Source organism: Xenopus tropicalis, chromosome 10 (genome assembly GCF_000004195.4).
Source record: "Xenopus tropicalis strain Nigerian chromosome 10, UCB_Xtro_10.0, whole genome shotgun sequence".
In the NCBI taxonomy this organism is placed as follows: domain Eukaryota; kingdom Metazoa; phylum Chordata; class Amphibia; order Anura; family Pipidae; genus Xenopus; species Xenopus tropicalis.
This window is the reverse complement of record NC_030686.2, coordinates 3188400-3212960: the sequence shown is the minus strand read 5'-3', so window position 1 is coordinate 3212960 and position 24561 is coordinate 3188400. Positions and strand designations below refer to the sequence as shown.

Genomic DNA, 24561 nt, shown 5'->3' with positions numbered 1-24561 from the left:
TTACAGATATATAGAAACATTGGGGTAACAGTCACCCCGCTATAGTTTCAGGGGTACCCAGGGCACAAATAAGCACTCACCCCAAATCCCCCCCTAACTGGCCTTCAGGCTGGGCCCCTTAGCCCATAACAAGGTTACAGATATATAGAAACATTGGGGTAACAGTCACCCCACTATAGTTCCAGGGGTACCCAGGGCACAAATAAGCACTCACCCCAAATCCCCCCCTAAACTGGCCTTCAGGCTGGGCCCCCTTAGCCCATAACAAGGTTACAGATATATAGAAACATTGGGGTAACAGTCACCCCGCTATAGTTCCAGGGGTACCCAGGGCACAAATAAGCACTCACCCCAAATCCCCCCCTAACTGGCCTTCAGGCTGGGCCCCCTTAGCCCATAACAAGGTTACAGATATATAGAAACATTGGGGTAACAGTCACCCCGCTATAGTTTCAGGGGTACCCAGGGCACAAATAAGCACTCACCCCAAATCCCCCCCTAACTGGCCTTCAGGCTGGGCCCCCTTAGCCCATAACAAGGTTACAGATATATAGAAACATTGGGGTAACAGTCACCCCACTATAGTTTCCAGGGGTACCCAGGGCACAAATAAGCACTCACCCCAAATCCCCCCCTAACTGGCCTTCAGGCTGGGCCCCCTTAGCCCATAACAAGGTTACAGATATATAGAAACATTGGGGTAACAGTCACCCCGCTATAGTTTCAGGGGTACCCAGGGCACAAATAATAGAAACATAGAGACATGCTCACTGAAAGTTCAGGTATACATAAGCCAATGAAAAGCATTGACCTTCCCTTTACTGCTCTGCACCCCTCTGGGGGCCAAGTCCGCAGGTTTAGACCAATTTACCAATTTAGCAAAGTAAATCTCACGTCGTCTGGAAAATAACATGTAGCTCCCTTTTATTGGGTTCATGTTTTACAGGGGTGTATATTGTCCGTTGGAATGAAAAATATCAGACCGTCTTCCGCTTTCCATTTTCTCAAGCTTTAAGACATTAAAGAAAATTATTTTAAAACCTGAATGAGATGTGACAGTTGATCATTTCGAGACATTTTTTCGACTCAATAACATTTCTCTTCTCCCTAATTCCCAGAGTCAGGGTCTGGCAGTTTGATGACACCCCCTGTATGTGGAATGTTATTATAGCCGTTCCATTACTATTCCCTGATGCAGGAGGAAATTCTGTTGGATTAAAGGGAATCATTAGGGCCCACGCTGGGCCCCTGGGAACCCTAATATACAGACCGGATCAGTCGTACAGTGACTACATGTATTCACAAGTGACAGCCCTAACAGATTCCTCCCGTCTCGTTTCTTTTAAAAATAGAGAGCCAATCAGAAAGGCTTTCCAGGCCTTAGAGCAGAAAACAGATTGACATTTCCCTGCACCAGGGATTGATTGCTCCTGTCTGGCTATAAACAGAATTTCTAGTCTCTGGGAAAGAGTGCAGATAACCAGGGAAATGATTAAAGCAATATAACTGATGCAAGAGGATCCAGCCTGTACCCGGTAACATCTTTATAAATATATATATAGAAATTGTCAGAAACAAAGGGCCTACGGTAATGGCCCAATATTTATAAGTATAAATATAGCAGATCGTCTATAGATCGTACCATTTGGGTCCGTCAGTATCGTGTCTGGACAGTAGTAAAATATATAGACTTCACACTTCTGGGATGGGAAACACATATCTATAGTGGGTCATAGTAGGGATGCACCGAATCAGGGATTCGGTTCGGGATTCGGCCAAGTTTTGGGCTTTTTCGGTAGGTTTCGGATTTGGTCGAATCCACGCTCCTGTCCGCACCGAATCCAACTCCTAAAAATCACGTGACTTTGTCACGTAAACACAGAAGTTGAAAAACCTAATTAGCATTTGCTAATTAGGATTCGGTTCGTTATTCGTCCATTAGGGGTTCGGCCAAATCCACTATTTTAGGATCCTGCCGAACCCCAAATCGTTTGTGAATCTGAATATGAAAATTAGGATAAGGAAAAGTCAAAGGCAACTGGGTGTGAAAGATTTTTGTGTTCATGTGACAAAAAGTCATGTGATTTTAAGGATTTGGTTCGGCCAGAGGTTGGATTCAGCCAAATCCTGTTGAAAAAGGCCAAATCTTGGCTGAATCCCAAACCGAATCCTAGTTCATAGACAGGGCATCAGTTGGCCACAGCCAGACGGACATCCATGGTCCCAGTGGTCAACTTCTGTGCCACAAAAAAGGTTTTGGCCCCTATAACTTATGGCTTCTTTGTTCAACTCCTTCATTGTCCATAGGTTTAACGCTGATCGTTGAAGGTGCTTGACCCTTTTGCCTTCTGACCAAGAGTTTTGCCCTTTGCTAAAATGTAGGTTTTACTACTGGAAAATCAAAAATAGCACAGAGATCCCTTCTGGGAATGCTGGTTACGATGCCTGTGCTTGTTTTCCAGTAGCCATGAGCTGAGGGACATCAATGACCAGCCTATCTTCATCGTCGCTGCTTGAGTCACTGTAGTCAACACGGGTTTGTTTCCTCATCACCTCAAGGCTGAGCTTTTTCTGGGACTGATAAAGCAGTGGTTGAGGGTTGGCCAGATCTGCCAGACTCTGGGACAGAGGTTCCTCTTTAAGCCAACTGGTTCTGGAATCTAAAGAACTTTGAATTGACCCTTTTGAAGTTGGAGAGATGGCAACTTTGAGCTCATGAGTGTTGCACAAGGATGTTCCACAGTCAACATAATGCGATAATCTTGGCGCATCATTAAGAGTAATGTTGTGGGACAATGTGCCCGGTACAGCTTGACCATCTAAGCTGCTTCCTATGGTCTTAGATCTATGTAGGACTTTCCTGATAGGGTTTGGTGGCAGAGCATCTCCGAGATGTTGCTGTGTATTTTCCAGTTTTATCCCTAGGAAAGCAAAGTGGGATGTCCCCTCCTCATTGCCTTTCTGGGTATAACTATCATTACTCTCTGTAGAAGACTTCTGATTTAAACCGGTCTTTTGAAAAAGTTCTGAATGGACTCTGTGTGTTGGTTCGGCCAAATGTGTGCCCAAGTTTAGACTGGAAACTGATCTTATGTCAGCAGGAACCGACCTTGAATTTGGTACATCAGCATCTGTTTTTAGCCTTTCTTGGTCGGCTGCTCCATGGTCCTGTTAGAAGAGAGGAAACAGCAGTGACCACATGTTCAGCAACCTCCAAAAATAGGGAGCGGTGGAACATCTGCTAGGAATGACAACAATCTGAGAAGTATATACAATAAAATCATTTATTAGGTGTTCGCTTTATAGGTTTAGACATAGGCACATTATATTAGGTTTATTGGGCCAGTGTGATACACAGGGGGCAATGCGGGGTGCAGTGAATGCAGCTTCAACCTTTTCTTGATGGACATGCTTATGCATTCCTAAAGTATGTTTCTCACAGATTGGCCAGCCATTGCCTAAGCAGTGCACCCTGGGAATAGTAGTTCATAAACAAGTGGAGGCCCAGAAGCCGAGAGGTCTCTGATCCACATGGATGAGGGTGTGAGATAAAAACTAATGGAATTACAAAGACAAATCTAGTTCTTGCTTGTGATGGTAATGAAAAGCCCCTGCCGTGCAGCCCAAATGAAGCACATGTGGAAGAACTTAAGATTCCCGGAGTGGCCATAACACTACACAGAAATGTTAGCCCATGCTTTGAAATGAAGAGCTGTTCAGCATTTGGGAATTTTTTCCTGTTTTTGACCTCTTTAGTGATCTTCATGTTCTGCGTTATTATGCTTGTAGAATTAAACAGGGGCCTCATAACATGATACCAATGGAGTGCGGCAGCCGAAAGTAGAAAGACTGGGGGAGAGAAGGCATGGAAAGGCAAGGGAAAGTAGGGTACGATGACAAATATAGCAAAATAGTGTTGGCAGGCAGGATGGAGAGCACAGGGAAGGATGGAGATAGCACAGCAAGGTGGATACATCAAGATGGAGACAGCTGGGCAATATGGAGACAGTAGGGAAGAATGGAGTATGTAAGGGAAGGATGGAGACAGTAAGGGAAGGATGGAGACAGTAAGGGAAGGATGGAGACAGTAGGGAAGAATGGAGTATGTAAGGGAAGGATGGAGACAGTAAGGGAAGGATGGAGACAGTAAGGGAAGGATGGAGACAGTAAGGGAAGGATGGAGACAGTAAGGGAAGGATGGAGACAGTAAGGGAAGGATGGAGACAGTAGGGAAGAATGGAGTATGTAAGGGAAGGATGGAGACAGTAAAGGAAGGATGGAGACAGTAAGGGAAGGATGGAGACAGTAAGGGAAGGATGGAGACAGTAAGAAAGATGGCATCAGCATAGCAAGAAGGAGCCAGTATTACAAGACACTATAGGACAATATGGAGACAGCTTGCCAAGATGGCAGCAGTAGGACAAAATGGAGACAGTTGGACAAGTAGAAGACAGTAGAGGGATATAGAGATAATAAGGCAAAATGTCAAAAGAAGGGCAAGGTAGCAGAAGGCCAATATAGCACAGTACAGTACAGGCCAGGCTTTAGGCTACACATCTCAAAAGAGACCGTAAAGCAAGATGGCGATAGAAGGCAAAAATTAAAACAGCACTGCAATCTATAGACAGCTGGGCAAGAGGGAGACAGCTGGGCATCATTTTACACAGTGCCCCAACTTTTTATGGAAGCAGGTATGTTAAAAACAATATAGGATCTCTTTTACTCCTTATAGCAATGCCTTTGTTATTATCTACTTTACTTTTATGCAGTCTCTGTTGGTCTCCTTGTACCTAATAAACATTTCATCTTATATTCTCTTAATTCCCAAACTAGGGGCTGGGTCCAATTAGCAAGGCTTGCAATGTTCTATCTCCCACTCACCATCCAAATAGTGATCACCTAACGTCCAGAGTCTGGCAACATTTCTTAGGTTTAATTTGAAAAAAATATGGGAAAAACAGTGTGGAGAGTGGAAGGGCAAAATAGTGAAAACAGGGCAAGAGTGTAACTGTAGGGCAGGAGACAGTCGGTTAAGATGGCAATAGTAAAAAATGATGGAGACTGTAGGTCATAAGGAGATAGCAACAAACTGGTGACAGTAGGAGAAGGTGGTAATAGAAGATGGAGGCATAGCAGTTCACGATGGAGGCCAGTAGAACAAGGTAGCAGCAGTAAGACCAGATGGTGATAGTAACACTTTATATCAATGTTGCAGCCCTTGAGTGGCCATTAAACTAATATATAATGTTGAACTAACAGCCCGTAGGCCATTCCTGCTAAAGGCACCCATGAGACGTAGAAGACTTTGCAGTTGAGGACTATCTACCTCTGCTTCCACATTCTGCCTGTACGGTGCAGGGCGGTGCTGAACATCTGCCCTCTGCTCTCCACATTTGCCTGCTGTTGCTTTCCTTCGGGAAGGTCTCATCTTATTAAAACCTTCGGCTGCAAAAAAAAAATTGGTGAAATTAGAACCAATGACCAAGTCCAAAAACATGTTGTTAGTAAGTTTCTTAGTCACCAGAAGATCCATCCTCTCCATCCCTCACCCCCTTCTGTTTTCTTTCACCTAAAGCCAACATTCCAGGCCACCAAAAGCTGTTTTTATTTACTGACTCCTTTTTATGGTTTTGCCCTGGTTAATATTTCTCATTTTTCTTTAATTTTCCTCTTTTTTCTTTGAAAATCTTTTCTGAGTGAGACATTTGTTTCTCAGCCCCCATAGTGGGACCCCCTGTTGCTCCCCACGTGTTGCCTCTGGCAGCCAATATTCACTCACGCTCTTTCATTGTAGATGCAGGAAAAGTTATTGTGCCGTGTTGGCCAAGCAAAATGTTACAGGACAACCCCTCTGGAATAAACGATGAAGGTGGTTATTGGCTAACTAACTATACCTTTATTGGCTAACTATAGCTTTATTGGCTAACTATAGCTTTATTGGCTAACTATACCTTTATTGGCTAACTATACCTTTATTGGCTAACTATAGCCTTATTGGCTAACTATACCTTTATTGGCTAACTATAGCCTTATTGGCTAACTAACTATACTTTTATTGCCTAACAATACCATTATTGGCTAACTATACCTTTACTGGCTAACTATAGCTTTATTGGCTAACTAACTATAGCTTTATTGCCTAACTGACTATACCTTTATTGGCTAACTATAGCTTTATTGGCTAACTAACTATAGCTTTATTGGCTAACTATAGCTTTATTGGATAACTAACTGTACTTTTATTGGCTAACGATACCTTGAGGTACCCCCTTCACCGTGAGGAACCCCCTACCCAACATCCCCCGGCAGGGCATTCCCCAACCCCCTCACTGCCCTCACCGTGAGGAACCCCATACCCAACATCCCCCGGCAGGGCATTCCCCAACCCCCTCACTGCCCTCACCGTGAGGAACCCCTTACCCAACATCCCCCGGCAGGGCATTCCCCAACCCCCTCACTGCCCTCACCGTGAGGAACCCCCTACCCAACATCCCCCAGCAGGGCATTCCCCAACCCCCTCACTGCCCTCACCGTGAGGAACCCCTTACCCAACATCCCCCGGCAGGGCATTCCCCAACCCCCTCACTGCCCTCACCGTGAGGAACCCCCTACCCAACATCCCCCGGCAGGGCATTCCCCAACCCCCTCACTGCCCTCACCGTGAGGAAACCCCTACCCAACATCCCCCGGCAGGGCATTCCCCAACCCCCTCACTGCCCTCACCGTGAGGAACCACCTACCCAACATCCCCCGGCAGGGCATTCCCCAACCCCCTCACTGCCCTCACCATGAGGAACCCCCTACACAACAACCCCCAGCAGGGCATTCCCCAACCCCCTCACTGCCCTCACCATGAGGAACCCCCTACCCAACAACCCCCTCACTGCCCTCACCATGAGGAACCCCTACCCAACAACCCCCGGCAGGACATTCCCCAACCCCCTCCCTGCCCTCACCATGAGGAACCCCCTACCCAACAACCCCCGGCAGGACATTCCCCAACCCCCTCCCTGCCCTCACCATGAGGAACCCCCTACCCAACATCCCCCGGCAGGGCATTCCCCAACCCCCTCACTGCCTTCACCATGAGGAACCCCCTACCCAACATCCCCCGGCAGGGCATTCCCCAACCCCCTCACTGCCTTCACCATGAGGAACCCCCTACCCAACAACCCCCGGCAGGGCATTCCCCAACCCCCTCCCTGCCCTCACCATGAGGAACCCCCTACCCAACATCCCCCGGCAGGGCATTCCCCAACCCCCTCACTGCCTTCACCATGAGGAACCCCCTACGCTGCTTCAAATGAAAGTTCTGCCCCTCTAATCAAAAGGGGGGGCCTTTGGTGTGCTAATCGTATTTATGGGAAAAAAAGAACACCCCCTATCTGCCTATAATCCCCTTAAATGTACTATTAATCATGTCCCCTCGCATGCGCCTTTTTTCCAGACAAAACAACCCCAACCCCGACAGTCTAACCTCATAGTTTAACCCTTCCATCCCCTTTACCAGTTTAGTTGCAGTCTCTGCACTCTCTCCAGCTCATTAATATCCTTCTTAAGGACTGGAGCCCAAAACTGCCCCCCATACTCACTGTTACTGCCCCCCATACTCACTGTTACTGCCCCCTATACCCAAGGTGAAAGGCATCACCACCTCAAAACCCTCAAAGCAAACTTCATCACCAGGGGCTCCAACCCAAGGATTGTGGGATTCATATAACCACCAGGACTCCCCGAAGCCAACTTCTACAATACAAACGAAAACCTGAAAAAATCGGGTTCCTCTTGTGGTCACACACAATCCCCAACTAAAGACCCTCAGAAAAATAGCCAGGGATCTACAGTGGGTGGCTGCTCTATGAGTTGGGCGAGTGGTTCTGTAGCAAATTCCGGGCCAGCAGCAAATAAAAGAGAACAAATAAAAAGCTCAGTCTTTATTCCAACTCCACTAAAAGTAACAGGGCAAGAATAAAGCCTGGCAGGGGTACCACTACCTCCTGTGCAGAACTTGAATGATTCAGTAGCCACTTTTTGGGGTACCCAACTCAGCCATAACCCAACGATGCATCTGGGCTACATTCCTTTTATTTTGGTTTTTCAAAGGGATGAGTAAATGAAGTCTGCAATTTGTCTCAGTATAAAGAGGTAAATACCAAGAACTGAGACATCAAAGTCCAGTTTAATAATAAAGGCGAGGGTCTCTTTGTGTAGGGAGAGATTTACTAGATAATTCTAAATGTTACAGTCTGGTCATATAAAGGCACCGTGCTGCGTAACAGACCTGTAACTGTCGTGCCATGATAACCTTTGTTTGATCAGAAGCCAAAAACGTTATAATATGGGGCAATGGAAAAAACCTTGCACCAATCAGTGCTGAGCAAAGGGGCACCAAGTCCACACAAAAGCGCAGAGATAAGAATCTGTATATCTGAGATTCACACGATCACTGCATTGGCAGGGTTAATTGTATGATCATGTGGCACCCATCCTACGGCACCCAGGCTTTTGTAGAGCCTCCTGTGGGTAAATCAGTGCTTGAATTCTCTCAACAAGGCCTGTCATTGCTTGGGGTTGGACTTATTTGTTTAAATAGGTCAGTGCTAGATGCAAGTTGAACTTTAACAACAACAGATGGGCTACAGCCTTGATATTAAGTGTTAGCATCATCATCCTGCTGAGATATCCTATCACTGTTTTGCCCCACTGTTGCCCTAATGTCTTTTTACTCTTATGTCTCCATCTTGTCCTACTGTTTCCATATTCCCATACTGTCTCCCTCCATCTTCCCATACTGTCTCCATCTTGTCCTACTGTTTCCATATTCCCATACTGTCTCCATCTTGTTCTACTGTCTCCATCTTGCTCTACTGTCTCCATCTTGCCCTACTGTCACCATCTTGTCCTACTGTCTTCATCTTGCCCTACTGTCTCCTTCTTCCAATATTGTCTCCTTGTTCCCATACTGTCTCCATCTTGCCCTACTGTCTCCTTCTTCCCATATTGTCTCCTTGTTCCCATACTGTCTCCATCTTGCTCTAGTGTGTCTTTATATTGCTCTACTGTTGCAATCTTCTCCTATGGTCACCATCTCTCCGATCTGTCTTCATCCTTCCCTTTAATCCCCATCTTGGCATATATTGTGCCAAACTGTACCCATCTTGGATATATGTATGGTGCAATACTAAGTTTTCCTGCACCTCTCCTACCTATAACTCATGATTTGAGGGGCCCCAAGACCAGATCTATCTTGGCCAAGTTTTGTGTTCTTACCACATACGTTGTGTATGTTCCTGGCAGTTACTTTAGCACATTAAACTTAATCTACACTTGATGAGGCCAAAATATTGCACAAAACACAGACAAGAATGTGCTTCCAAGACAAATGGTTTGTTTCTCTGAGACCTTCTGCCTTCTCTCTTCTGTATAAGTACTAATTGCTAATGCTGCCTGGAATCTTGCTGGCCCAGTTTTACATGGAGACGGTTTGCACTGATTGACCCAAAGTGCATCGTACGGAGCAGTCGGTGCATGTGAACATTCCAGTTCCAGGCATGTTCTTTACCATGTAATGCTCGTTTCCTGCCAATCTGAAGTGTGAGAATATTATTTTAGGCAGTCTACAAAGAATTAAAAGAATTATCATCCACATGACTTTATGCTGACCCAGTGGGACCAATAATATATAAAGATTGCCAGACGGCAGCCAAAAGTGTCTTTATAAGGTCTTCCCTAACGCTTGCTCCTTCAGAGGAATCTCAACCAACCCTATATTTTTCACCAAGTTTATATATACCATGGTGCCAATTATAATAAATAATAAAAATAATGTTTTTGGTTGATCAAAGTAGGTACAGATGGCACAGTAGCACATCGCAGCTCTGTGTTGGAGCTACTACGTAAGCAGCTGAGGCCCGTGCCTAGGGCAAAAACCTTAGGACATCAGCCCCTTGTGGCTAAATCTGGCAGTACAGGGTGAGTGCTTATTTTTGCCCTGGGTACCCCTGGAACTATAGCAGGGTGACTGTTACCCCAATGTTTCTATATATCTGTAACCTTGTTATGGGCTAAGGGGGCCCAGCCTGAAGGCCAGTTAGGGGGGATTTGGGGTGAGTGCTTATTTGTGCCCTGGGTACCCCTGGAACTATAGCAGGGTGACTGTTACCCCAATGTTTCTATATATCTGTAACCTTGTTATGGGCTAAGGGGGCCCAGCCTGAAGGGCAGTTAGGGGGGGATTTGGGGTGAGTGCTTATTTGTGCCCTGGGTACCCCTGGAACTATAGCGGGGTGACTGTTACCCCAATGTTTCTATATATCTGTAACCTTGTTATGGGCTAAGGGGGCCCAGCCTGAAGGCCAGTTAGGGGGGATTTGGGGTGAGTGCTTATTTGTGCCCTGGGTACCCCTGGAACTATAGCGGGGTGACTGTTACCCCAATGTTTCTATATATCTGTAACCTTGTTATGGGCTAAGGGGGCCCAGCCTGAAGGCCAGTTAGGGGGGGATTTGGGATGAGTGCTTATTTGTGCCCTGGGTACCCCTGGAACTATAGCTGGGTGACTGTTACCCCAATGTTTCTATATATCTGTAACCTTGTTATGGGCTAAGGGGCCCAGCCTGAAGGCCAGTTAGGGGGGATTTGGGGTGAGTGCTTATTTGTGCCCTGGGTACCCCTGGAACTATAGCGGGGTGACTGTTACTCCAATGTTTCTATATATCTGTAACCTTGTTATGGGCTAAGGGGGCCCAGCCTGAAGGCCAGTTAGGGGGGGATTTGGGGTGAGTGCTTATTTGTGCCCTGGGTACCCCTGGAACTATAGCGGGGTGACTGTTACCCCAATGTTTCTATATATCTGTAACCTTGTTATGGGCTAAGGGGGCCCAGCCTGAAGGCCAGTTAGGGGGGGATTTGGGGTGAGTGCTTATTTGTGCCCTGGGTACCCCTGGAACTATAGCGGGGTGACTGTTACCCCAATGTTTCTATATATCTGTAACCTTGTTATGGGCTAAGGGGGGCCAGCCTGAAGGCCAGTTAGGGGGGGAATTGGGGTGAGTGCTTATTTGTGGCCTGGGTACCCCTGGAACTATAGCGGGGTGACTGTTACCCCAATGTTTCTATATATCTGTAACCTTGTTATGGGCTTAAGGGGCCCAGCCTGAAGGCCAGTTAGGGGGGGATTTGGGGTGAGTGCTTATTTGTGCCCTGGGTACCCCTGGAACTATAGCAGGGTGACTGTTACCCCAAGCCTATCTGGATATAGATCCAGATATTTTAGATAATCTTTAATTAACCTCTGACATTCAGGCGCTGATATCTAACTGCCTCTTATCAGTGCCGCTTCACCTAGAACTTACCTAGAACAGAACAGAACTCCACCTGTCTCTCCTTAGAGGGAACCTACTCATCCCCTGGTAAAATCTCTCTCATCGCTGCCGGTTAAGCAAAGAGTAGGATACACAATCCTTCCGACATAATTTCATCTTAAACCTTTTTGTCTCAAAAAATAAGGGTCAGTAGGTGGAAAAGACTAAACTACCATGGAAAGTGTTTATATAACCTTCTGCCTTGTTTATAATCAGTGTCACTATGGGTTTCAGTGAATGATTTCTCAGCAGCTTGTACTAACTGGCATGGGGTCTGAAAATGAACATTTCTACTGAAAGCACGGGAAATGGGCTGTGAAACTGTAAAAAAAAATATTAGTAGAACAGCACAAATTGGATACCATCCAGGATATATTGTATGTGTTTGAAACCACAAGAGAAAATCCATTCATTTTACTAGTAACAGCCTCTGGGAAGGGACTGGGGCTATGGGATAGCAGGTATAGTAGGGAGAGATGGTGCCTATAGTAGCAGTGGGGGGATAATAGCCTCTGGGAAGGGACTGGGGCTGTGGGATAGCAGGTATAGTAGGGAGAGATGGTGCCTATAGTAGCAGTGGGGGGATAATAGCCTCTGGGAAGGGACTGGGGCTGTGGGATAGCAGCTATAATAGGGAGAGATGGTGCCTATAGTAGCAGTGGGGGGATAATAGCCTCTGGGAAGGGACTGGGGCTGTGGGATAGCAGGTATAGTAGGGAGAGATGGTGCCTATAGTAGCAGTGGGGGGATAATAGCCTCTGGGAAGGGACTGGGGCTGTGGGATAGCAGGTATAGTAGGGAGAGATGGTGCCTATAGTAGCAGTGGGGGGATAATAGCCTCTGGGAAGGGACTGGGGCTGTGGGATAGCAGGTATAGTAGGGAGAGATGGTGCCTATAGTAGCAGTGGGGGGATAATAGCCTCTGGGAAGGGACTGGGGCTGTTGGATAGCAGGTATAGTAGGGAGAGATGGTGCCTATAGTAGCAGTGGGATAATAGCCTCTGGGAAGGGACTGGGGCTGTGGGATAGCAGGTATAGTAGGGAGAGATGGTGCCTATAGTAGCAGTGGGGGGGATAATAGCCTCGGGGAAGGGACTGGGGCTGTGGGATAGCAGGTATAGTAGGGAGAGATGGTGCCTATAGTAGCAGTGGGATAATAGCCTCTGGGAAGGGACTGGGGCTGTGGGATAGCAGGTATAGTAGGGAGAGATGGTGCCTATAGTAGCAGTGGGGGGATAATAGCCTCTGGGAAGGGACTGGGGCTGTGGGATAGCAGGTATAGTAGGGAGAGATGGTGCCTATAGTAGCTGCTACCATAGCATTTTCCCAGACTGAGTTTGTCATAAGGTTCTGATAGTTGCAGTTAAACAACTTTTTGCTACAATACAAATCACTACAATACATTTCGGTGCGGATATGATGGGAAGCATATGGGAACCCTTATTACAGATGTGTTATTTCTCAGGAACCTAAAACCCTTCACTCCTTGTAGTAAAACCCCTACTGGCTGTGAATTCCCATCCGATAGGGAAAGCAGTAAATAACCGTGGGTTATGGGTCAGGTGTTGGGGAAATGATACCCCAGTACAGCGGGGCGCCGCAGTGCAGCGAGGGGTACCCAGGAGCGACTCGGCAGGTAACATTTCTGCCCTAACTGAAAGCAGGAGCTGTTATGACATTTCCGCGCCGTTTGGCCGTGAAGTCGAGAGAAAGATTCGGTAATTTACTATCATTTCATCAGGAAAGAATTTTCCTTCTAACCAGAACCATCTCTGAAGCGGAATTTCCCAGGCCATAATAGCCTTGTCCCATAGTAATTACAATTTCCTGGGAATGCTCAGGGAATTCCTTTGTGCAACGTGAGATGGGGGGAACGTTCCGGCGGATACATTTGCAAGAAGTGATGCCCCCGCCGCGCCGCCATTATCAGCCGGAATCCGATATGGCAGCTCCCAGCAGCCTCAGTAACAAGGAGCCCCTGTATTCCGGGATTTGGAAATTCTCTCCGAAACAGGCTCAATGGGCAATTACTAACGATCCTAATGACCCCCGGCACTGGATTTGGGGTTCGGCCGGATCCTAAAATAGTATATGTTATGCATGTTTATGGTATACAGGTGCCTCTATGGCACAATGGGTCGGGCCTAGGGTTGCCATATCTCAGGTCTCCACTTACCGGCCTGGGCAGGGGGCAGGTCAATTGGGGGTGGGTCCATGATGTCAGGGGTGGAGTTATGATGTAAACAGGGATGGGGTAAGATGTCAGTGGGCCATATTTGAGGAGAAATAGTGTATATGGTGGGCTATAAAGGGAGCTGGGAGAGGAGATAGTAGGTGGGTTGGGGGGCACGTTATTACAAATATACTGGGCAACTCCATTGCCGGTAAATGTGTAATACCAGCCCTGGCCCTGGCTGGTATTTTACCGACTAGGCCAGTGAAAAACTGGCTGGGTGGCCTCTGGGTACTGGGAATGCCAGGGGGGCTGTAAGGTGCCACAGACACTCACTATTTATTGGGCTGGGGGGGGGCTGTTTGTGCCTCTGGGTACTGGGAATGCCAGGGGGGCTGTAAGGTGCCACAGACAGTCACTATTTATTGGGCTGGGGGGGCTGTTTGTGCCTCTGGGTACTGGGAATGCCAGGGGGGGCTGTAAGGTGCCACAGACAGTCACTATTTATTGGGCTGGGGGGGGGCTGTTTGTGCCTCTGGGTACTGGGAATGCCGGGGGGGGGGGCTGTAAGGTGCCACAGACAGTCACTATTTATTGGGCTGGGGGGGGGCTGTTTGTGCCTCTGGGTACTGGGAATGCCAGGGGGGGCTGTAAGGTGCCACAGACAGTCACTATTTATTGGGCTGGGGGGGCTGTTTGTGCCTCTGGGTACTGGGAATGCCAGGGGGGCTGTAAGGTGCCACAGACAGTCACTATTTATTGGGCTGGGGGGGGGCTGTTTGTGCCTCTGGGTACTGGGAATGCCAGGGGGGCTGTAAGGTGCCACAGACAGTCACTATTTATTGGGCTGGGGGGGGGCTGTTTGTGCCTCTGGGTACTGGGAATGCCAGGGGGGCTGTAAGGTGCCACAGACAGTCACTATTTATTGGGCTGGGGGGGCTGTTTGTGCCTCTGGGTACTGGGAATGCCAGGGGGGCTGTAAGGTGCCACAGACAGTCACTATTTATTGGGCTGGGGGGGGGCTGTTTGTGCCTCTGGGTACTAGGAATGCCGGGGGGGCTGTAAGGTGCCACAGACAGTCACTATTTATTGGGCTGGGGGGGCTGTTTGTGCCTCTGGGTACTGGGAATGCCAGGGGGCTGTAAGGTGCCACAGACAGTCACTATTTATTGGGCTGGGGGGGGGGCTGTTTGTGCCTCTGGGTACTGGGGTCTCTATCAGGGTCTATTTTGACTCCCAGTCCAGACCCGGCTATACCCACATATTATAAGACTTCCCCAGTAGCCATTTCTTTCCTTCCCAGAACCTCAAGGGGGCAAGTGCTTATGTGCTTGGGACGCCCCTTCCCAGCGCTCCGGTTCCCCAATGGGCCTCTGGTGCCGACACACAAGGTGCTGATTTACCTCCCAGAACCAGAAATCATATTCCCATACACTTTGCCCAGACAGACTCCAAATATTAGTCCATAAGGATCCAGTGTTATCAGAGTGTCAGGTTTCTATCCCCGCGCAACAGGGTCCGAGGGAGAAATGTCGGGCCGCGCTCAGATTAAGGGTGGGTTTCTTCCGGCCACTTAATAAAATCCGGCTCAAGCTGTTCCTGCAAGATTATAGTAAATATTATATTCTTTTTAGCTTGGGAGCAGGTCAAAGAATCCGGATCATAGATGACGGCTCCATCAAATCAAGGGGTTGTAGGGTGGCCACCTTCTGAAATATGGGGGGGCAGTGACAAAAGGGGGCAGATGAGGTAGAGGCAGCTGAGCAATAGTTTTTGGCTGCCGGGGTCAGTGACACCCATTTGCCATCCAGCTTAATACTGTCCCCGGTCCTGGCAGGTGTAACGGCTCGGCCAGTGTAATAGTAGCCACGTGGCATCCCTATGGGACGGGCAAACAATATGGCTGCTGTAGGCAATATAAATGCACATATAACTGTCTGGCTTTAGTCTTAACACAGTGTCGGACTGGGGTGTCAGGGGCCCACCAGACTGCTGCCAGGGGGCCCCTACCCCAGTTCTGACCTCTTGCTCCCCCCACCACCCCGAGGCAGCACACCGGACCCCACTCCATAATCCACAGTTCTGGATGCGGGGATCGCTGGGATTGGCAGTAACTGGTGAGGGCAATGGGCAGGGCCATCAGGAACCCCCAGGTCCACTAGGAACACGGCCAACCGGGTTATTTCCCAGTGTCCCACCGGCCCAGTCCGACCCCGCCTTATTCTGTTAGGAAATGGGCCGAGTTGGACCAGTAGCCACAGAAACATGGATGCCTGGGGGGATATAGGGCGCAGAGAATTATACTGTGTTTCTATCTATGGGAACCGCGCTCCATCTTCCTTTAACCAGATTCCCGCGTGCGTCACGCCGGCTCCACCTGCATCTGATCAGCGGAATTCCTGCACATGAAACAATAAAGATGATTGCGCCGAGCAGAACAGGGGAACTTGTCCATAATAAAAGGCACTGGGAAACCTGTCAGCATTAAAGATTGCCGGGAGGAAGGAAATCTGTGGGGCACCCCCATCCCCCTGCAGCGGGGGCCCCAATAATTCAAACCAGTCCTCTTGTCTTCGGAGCTGTCGACGCAGACAATGTTTTCAGTGGTAACTGCCATTCCTTCTGCTTCCAATTTCCCCCCCTTCCTGAAAAGCTGGGAAATTATTGCTATCAGGTACTTGGAACAGGACAAGCCTCTCTGAATTATAGGATAAAAACATCATTTCACTAATCCTGGGGTGGACACCGGTGGCCCTCCAGCTGCCACTAAACGTCAACTTCTAACTGGCGGCTAAACGAACATGAAAACAGTTGCACCTTGTTGCACCCAAAAGCACCTGTGCAGTGATTTACTGGGTGCTACTGCGCTACCACTGATGGTGGCATTGATCAACTCCTCTGCCCAATGGGGGTCATTTCTGGGTATAGAAAATAATCACCATTGGATGTCGCTGAGAAATGGCTCCAGCAACTCTCCCACTTCTCCATGGAGCTACAACGTTGGGTCTTGGGGAACCAACAGGCCTCTAAGGGGTACAGCCATGGCTACTTTTCAATATGGCGGCATATTTGCACATAATGGATCCATGAACTCTTTGTACCCAGATTACTCCATAAGTTTCCAGTAACATAGCCCTATTATGGTCATAGACACCCAACGCGTATCCGGCAAAACCCAAAATGGAGGCTGGAAACACATTTCAGATTCTAGAAGATGATTTTCTTGACTCTAGACCAGGGATCCCCAACCTTTTTTACTCATGACCAACATTTCAATGAAAAAAAGCTGGGGAGCAACATAGGCACAAAAACTTTCCTAGTAGGTGACCAATAAGGACACAGATTGGTTAATTAATAGCCCAATGTGGACTGGCAGACTACTAGAGGTTCTGTTTAGCAGTACACATGGTCTTTATGCCTCCAAAACTTGCCTCCATCTTTGAGGCCACTGGGAGCAACATCAAAGGGGTTGGTGAGCAACATGTTGCCCCCTGAGCCACTGGTTGGGGATCCCTGCTCTAGACGATGCATCGACGTGGACTGATACCAGACTTAGAAGAAGTCCTCAGGCCCAACCAGACTGTTGGAGATACATAAATTGCCAAGCGCTACCCTGCCATTTTGCTTCTATCTTCAAACCTAGATGGCTAACAACCTCAGCTGCCGAAGGTAGAACATCTGCTAAAGATCCACGAATGCCTCCAAAACTTGCCTCCATCTTTGAGGCCACTGAGAGCAACATCAAAGGGGTTGGTGAGCAACATGTTGCCCCCTGAGCCACTGGTTGGGGATCCCTGCTCTAGACGATTCATCGACGTGGACTGATACCAGACTTAGAAGAAGTCCTCAGACCCAACCAGACTGTTGGAGATACGTAAATTGCCAAGCGCTACCCTGCCATTTTGCTTCTATCTTCAAACCTAGATGGCTAAATTGGCCTACGGCCTTTGCCAATACTATAACTTTCATTGGTTACCTGCCACGAGGCATACAAACCCAATAAGTGCCTTGTGTTTCAAGCAACCAATGTCCCCCAGTTTGCCCAGAAGCAATAACCCATTGGTTACTGGTTACTTATTACACATAGGGGTAAGACTCTCCTAGCAAAATCCAAGATGGGGTGCACAACTCTGAAGGCCTGGATCATTACTGTTATAGGACTGCTGAACCTTAAGAGTGGGGATCCCCAAAGTTTTTAATACCCCTGAGCCACATTTAAGTTGGGGAGCAACATAAGCATGAATAATGTCCCTGGGGTTACCAAATAAGAGCTGTGATTGGCTATTTGGTAGTCCCTATGTTGACCGGCAGCCTACAGGAGGCTCTGTTCGGCCGTACACCTGGGTTTTATGCCCCCGAGCCAAGATTTCATAAATAAACACCTGCTTTGAGGCCACTCATAGACGTAACAACCTCAGCTGCCGAAGGTAGAACATCTGCTAAAGATCCACGAATGAACTACAACAGGAAGTAACAAGATCCGAACAATTATATAATGATTATCCGGACCGGCAGTCCTAATTTGGGTTCACAGATTGACCTGCTTTGGATGGACTTAACCAAAAGCAGCTTTTCTTCTTCATCGGTTGTATGGAATCTGTATCTTCAGTGTATGCGCCCGTCTATCGTACAGCGCTGCGGAATATGTCGGCGCTTAATAAATACATGTTAGTAATAATAATACAGGTATAGGACTCATTATCCAGAATGCTCAGGACCAAGGATATTCCGGATAAGGGGTCTTTCCGTTATTTGGATCTCCATACCTTAAGTCTACTAAAAAAATCAATAAAACATAAACATTGTTTATCATCCAATAAGGGGTAATTATATCTTAGTTGGGATCAAGTACAGGTACTGTTTTATTATTACAGAGAAAAGGGAATCATTTAACCATGAAATAAACCCAATAGGGCTGTTCTGCCCCAATAAGGGGTAATTATATCTTAGTTGGGATCAAGTACAGGTACTGTTTTATTATTACAGAGAAAAGGGAATCATTTAACCATGAAATAAACCCAATAGGGCTGTTCTGCCCCAATAAGGGGTAATTATATCCTAGTTGGGATCAAGTACAGGTACTGTTTTATTATTACAGAGAAAAGGGAATCATTTAACCATGAAATAAACCCAATAGGGCTGTTCTGCCCCAATAAGGGGTAATTATATCTTAGTTGGGATCAAGTACAGGTACTGTTTTATTATTACAGAGAAAAGGGAATCATTTAACCATTAAATAAACCCAATAGGGCTGTTCTGCCCCAATAAGGGGTAATTATATCTTAGTTGGGATCAAGTACAGGTACTGTTTTATTATTACAGAGAAAAGGGAATCATTTAACCATTAAATAAACCCAATAGGGCTGTTCTGCCCCAATAAGGGGTAATTATATCTTAGTTGGGATCAAGTACAGGTACTGTTTTATTATTACAGAGAAAAAGGAAATCAGTTTTAAAATTCTGTATTATTTGATTAAAATGGAGTCTATGGGAGACGGGCTTTCCGTAATTCAGACCTTTCTGGATAATGGGTTTCCGGATGAGGGATCCCATACCTGTACTAGTAAAATGTTTGCCTTTGGTGATAAAGATTGGAAGCCTCTAGCCTTCCTAGCTAAAAGATTGGAGCACTCCCAAGGGGGCCTCATCACTTGGGACCCAAACCAACCTCCCCTCATAACATTGGACTAGAATTTGTGAAATATTCCTCTGGTTTCTATATATCACTACTCCATTATATTAATACGACTTCACGTCCGTGCCTCTCAAATGCACAAACAACATAAATAGACTCCCCTATCTCCTACTATGAGTTAACGGAAGGCTTTAGGTCAAATGATTGCCCCATCAAAATATTCTTATCCACATAAGAATGGAGGGCCAGTAGGGGGGGCACTGGCAAAGCCCTAAGCGCCATCGGTTGGCCATATCTCCGGGAAGTGAGCACTAGAATGGGGTTTGGTTCATGTTACTTTACATGGATGTGTTTAATGTACAGTTACAAGGCTGCCATCAGGGGGTTACAGGGGGTACTGCAGCCAGGGACCCCATGTAAAATGTAATTTATGGGTAATTAAGGGGGTAGGGTTTGTGGGACAGAAGGTGGATAGTGAGTGGGGGTTGGTATAATGGGCATGACTGGGGTGGATCAGGGGCAGGGCTATACATCTATGGGTCAGTACTTTTTCATTTAGGTCCATTCTACCTGTTGCTAGGGGCAGGACAAGCAGCCCTCTGTCTTTCCTATTGGGACTGAACCAATGGCAATTCTAATTAGACAATGACAATTAGACATGTAAGGTTTAATATATATATATATATATAAAGGTGTGTAGGAGAGAAGGACACTCTATGCTTAACTGGTCCTGGAGACTCCTTGACCTTAATACTCAGGTTAGGGACCTCTCTAAGTTATAAATTAAATTAATTGATGTCATATGTCTATGGGGCCTCTATGGGGCCATAATCTTTGGAGGCCACATCCGGCTCCAGTTGGACAGCCCTGCCCTAACCAAACCCCTTAGCCTTGCCCAACTCCAAACTATATGGCTTAGCCTCCCCACTCCCTTCATGCATCCAAATAAAAACAACCCCATATGTTACATGCCCCGGGCTTGTGTGGCCCCTATCCCACCACAATGTGGGACATCTGGGAAGCTTACCTGTGTCCCAGTGAGAAGGAGAGCTGAACTTCTTCTGGTTGTGGCTTTGCTTCGTCACGTGATGTGAAACATTTCTGCATCGCCGCAGCCTATTGGCTCCAAAAACTCTCCGTTTTCCCTGAGCAATGGCACTGCCCCTACACAGAATCAGGCCCAATGTTCAAAATAGATTTATGCAAGGGAAACACTATGGCACCTCCTACCCATATGTATAAATACAAATATACAGAGAAGGAATGTTCTGGGCACACAATAAGCTGTACCCCCATACTGTACTGTCTAAGGGAAACACTATGGCACCCCCTACCCATATGTATAAATACAAATATAAAGAGAGGGAATGTTCTGGGCACACAATAAGCTGTACCCCCATACTGTACTGTCTAAGGGAAACACTATGGCACCCCCTACCCATATGTATAAATACAAATATACAGAGAAGGAATGTTCTGGGCACACAATAAGCTGTACCCCCATACTGTACTGTCTAAGGGAAACACTATGGCACCCCCTACCCATATGTATAAATACAAATATACAGAGAAGGAATGTTCTGGGCGCACAGTAAGCTGTACCCCCATACTGTACTGTCTAAGGGAAACACTATGGCACCCCCTACCCATATGTATAAATACAAATATAAAGAGAGGGAATGTTCTGGGCACACAATAAGCTCCACCCCCATACTGAGAGCAAGCAGGTGGTGTGTGCTGCTGCAACTCCCAGGCCCTTTTTTGGGTCTGGGGGGGTATTTGGGAAAGGTTTTTGCTCAGTACTTTTCCCTTTCCCTGGAATTTAATAATGAGGGGAAAGATGAGTGACCCATCGGGTAGGAGAGTGGAGACCCGCTTGGGTTCTAGCAGGAGGGCTGCAGGAGCGGCGGCCATAACAGACAGCGCTGCTGCACAGAAAGCTATGCTGATTGGAAGAAAGAAGCGACCGGCACGTAAGACCTCACCTAGGAAAGTTCAAACTAGCTCACCTGGCTGTGTGGGGGAGTCTGCCCGGGGAATCCAGGCCGGCGTGCCTGCGGGAAGCTGCGGGACGGAGGCCTGGGAGGAACAGGAAGCAGGCGCCATGACCTCTGGGACCGGTGAGCAGGAGAGAGGCAGCATGGAGGTGCCGGGAGCAGCGGGGGAGAGCCCTGTCGCTATGGAAGTTGCTGAAAGTGCACTGAGTGAGGAGCCCAACATGGCCGCCGGCCCACAGGTACCTGCCACTAACTCACTGGGCTGTCAGGGCCGAGCATTGCAGCCGGGACTGTGTGCGGCTCAGCCTGAGGGGGAAGGGGGAGAGAGGCCGCAGCCTGAGGGAATCACTGACTTTATGCACAAAATGTCTGTGTTGGAGAGAAAGGAGGGAGATTTAAAGCTACGGATTGAGCTTTTGGCTGCTGATCTGGGACTGTGTAACGGGGGAAGGAGATCTGAGATAATAAGGGAATTGGCTTTTATTAATAAAGAACTAGAGGAGACCGAGCAGGAGATGGGCAGCACCATGGGGGCAATCGGGCCCGGGCAAGAACTGTGTGAGAATAGAGAGAGCTTCCAGCAAATGGAGCAGCCACATAAGCCCAAACCAGCAATGACTTTTCCTTTTTCCCAGGATGCTCAGCAGGCTGTAGTTTCACAGACTGTAACAGAGACTGCCCCATGTGACCTGCACCAACATACAGAGACTCTCTCTCTGAGTGGGAATGGGGTGAATGGCAATGAGTTTGGGGTGAGTGGCAGTGGGAATGGGGTGAATGGCAGTGAGTTTGGGGTGAGTGGCAGTGGGAATGGGGTGAATGGCAGTGGGAATGGGGTGAATGGCAGTGAGTTTGGGGTGAATGGTAGTGGGAATGGGGTGATTGGCAGTGAGTTTGGGGTGAATGGCAGTGGGTTTGGGGTGAATGGCAGTGGGTTTGGGGTGAATGGCAGTGGGTTTGGGGTGAATGGCAGTGGGAATGGGGTGAGTGGCAGTGGGAATGGGGTGGATGGCAGTGGGAATGGGGTGAGTGGCAGTGGGAATGGGGTGAGTGGCAGTGGGAATGGGGTAAATGAGACTGTTGGTTCAAGAGGGGGAAGTAAAGGAGATGGATTTCCCGGGAGGGGGGAGAGGGGGGTACATGGGGGGGCTGGTGGAACAGGGGGCAATGTATCTTACAGTGATGCTGTTACTAATAGTGATACCAGGGGGGCAGAGAGGGCTTTGTTGCCCCAGACTGAGGTGGCAGAGCCGGGCAAGAGGAGGAACCTAGTGAAGATTAAGTGGGTGCAGGGGAGAGAGGGGTTCCCGGGCAGGAGATACGTAGCCAGGAGGCTGATCAAGGAGTCCCTGGGTTTCACCCCAGATGATGTTTATGCCCTAGTCACTGTCACTGATACGGAGTTTGACTTGAGCTTTAAGTTGCCCCAGGGGCTGGATGAATTTTGGAAGGGGTATGAGAGAGAGAGGGGCTCGGCCGTGTGGAACGGATTTGAGGTTATTCCGGTTTCAAAGCCGGAGGTTAAAAATGTGACAATTATTTTTAAAAGCGAGTCCATAAATGAGGAGGATGTGATGTTTTGGCTAAAGCGGCAGTGCCAGGTACTCTCCCCTTTAAAGAGAATCTATGATGAAGAGGGTTTTTGGATAGGGGGGTGGAAGGTCCAGGTGAGACTGCACTCTCATCTCCATGTGCAGAAACATCTCCCCAACTCTCTGTTTCTAGGGAAGGACAGGGGGGTGTGTTTCTATGTGGGCCAGCCCCGGGTCTGCTTTAAATGCGGCTCCAATAGGCATCTGGCCGGCAAATGTACCGTACAGAAATGTGCCTTTTGTGGGGAGGTGGGACACCCAAGCAAGGACTGTGTCACCATTAGGTGCAATCTCTGCCTGAAACTGGGCCACGCACACCGGGATTGCCCCGACGCCTGGCATAACGTCCAGAAACAGTGCCCAAACCTGCTGGCGGAACTGAGGGAGGGTATGGGGGGCGAGGAGGGATCGGAGACTCAGGGAGCAGTGCAAAGGGGGACTGAGGGAGGAACAGATTTGGGGAACGGAGGAAGTACTTCTGGGGAAGGGGTGGAGCTCACTGAGAGGGAGGAGCAAGGGGCGGAGAAACAGGATTGGCGGGTGGTTGGTGGAAACTCAAAGAAAGTAAATAAGAGAAAGGCTGTGCCCAAAGAGATGGCGGTAGAAACAGAAAACAGATTTGATTTGTTAGGGAAATCCTGGGCTGCAGTTATGGAGGAGGAAGAGGAGGTTTCGGTGAGACTGGGAAAGGAAAGGGAGGAGGAAGAGGAGGTTTCGGTGAGACTGGGAAAGGAAAGGGAGGAGGAAGAGGAGGTTTCGGTGAGACTGGGAAGGAAAGGGAGGAGGAAGAGGAGGTTTTGGTGAGACTGGGAAAGGAAAGGGAGGAGGAAGAGGAGGTTTCGGTGAGACTGGGAAAGGAAAGGAGGAGGAAGAGGAGGTTTCGGTGAGACTGGAAAGGAAAGGGAGGAGGAAGAGGAGGTTTCGGTGAGACTGGGAAAGGAAAGGGAGGAGGAAGAGGAGGTTTTGGTGAGACTGGGAAAGGAAAGGGAGGAGGAAGAGGAGGTTTCGGTGAGACTGGGAAAGGAAAGGGAGGAGGAAGAGGAGGTTTCGGTGAGACTGGGAAAGGAAAGGGAGGAGGAAGAGGAGGTTTCGGTGAGACTGGGAAAGGAAAGGGAGGAGGAAGAGGAGGTTTCGGTGAGACTGGGAAAGGAAAGGGAGGAGGAAGAGGAGGTTTTCGGTGAGACTGGGAAAGGAAAGGGAGGAGGAAGAGGAGGTTTCGGTGAGACTGGGAAAGGAAAGGGAGGAGGAAGAGGAGGTTTCGGTGAGACTGGGAAAGGAAAGGGAGGAGGAAGAGGAGGTTTCGGTGAGACTGGGAAAGGAAAGGGAGGAGGAAGAGGAGGTTTCGGTGAGACTGGGAAAGGAAAGGGAGGAGGAAGAGGAGGTTTCGGTGAGACTGGGAAAGGAAAGGGAGGAGGAAGAGGAGGTTTCGGTGAGACTGGGAAAGGAAAGGGAGGAGGAAGAGGAGGTTTCGGTGAGACTGGGAAAGGAAAGGGAGGAGGAAGAGGAGGTTTCGGTGAGACTGGGAAAGGAAAGGGAGGAGGAAGAGGAGGTTCGGGAGACGGGAAAGGAAGGGAGGAAAGGAAGGAAAAGGAAAAGTGTTTTCAGTGAAGAGGTTTCAAGAGGGAGGAAAAATAAAAATAAAGGCCAAAACCAAGAGGATGAGTGGGGGTCTCTGGGGGAGGATGACATTGTGGAGGGACCAGAGGAAGTAGCAGGAGCCCCAAGTTTCCAGGTCAAAAGAACCGGTGAGGAGCAAGTAAATGGCAAATGTAAAAATCAAAAGACTTGAGATGGATTTTAA

General features: G+C 48.2%; 1 protein-coding gene across 1 annotated transcript in view; it reads right to left on the bottom strand.

Annotated features, from left to right (window-relative positions):
* Positions 1-900: 900 nt before the first annotated feature.
* The window catches only part of znf831 (zinc finger protein 831), a 39920-nt gene continuing 16259 nt past the window's right edge, over positions 901-24561 (bottom strand). The window contains exons 4-6 of the mRNA XM_031894368.1: positions 20199-20335; positions 5327-5445; positions 901-3168 (exon numbers count right to left, since the gene is read on the bottom strand). Coding sequence (XP_031750228.1) covers positions 2437-3168; positions 5327-5445; positions 20199-20335 — 988 coding nt within the window. The 3' untranslated portion in view covers positions 901-2436. The remainder of the gene's footprint in view (positions 3169-5326; positions 5446-20198; positions 20336-24561) is intronic.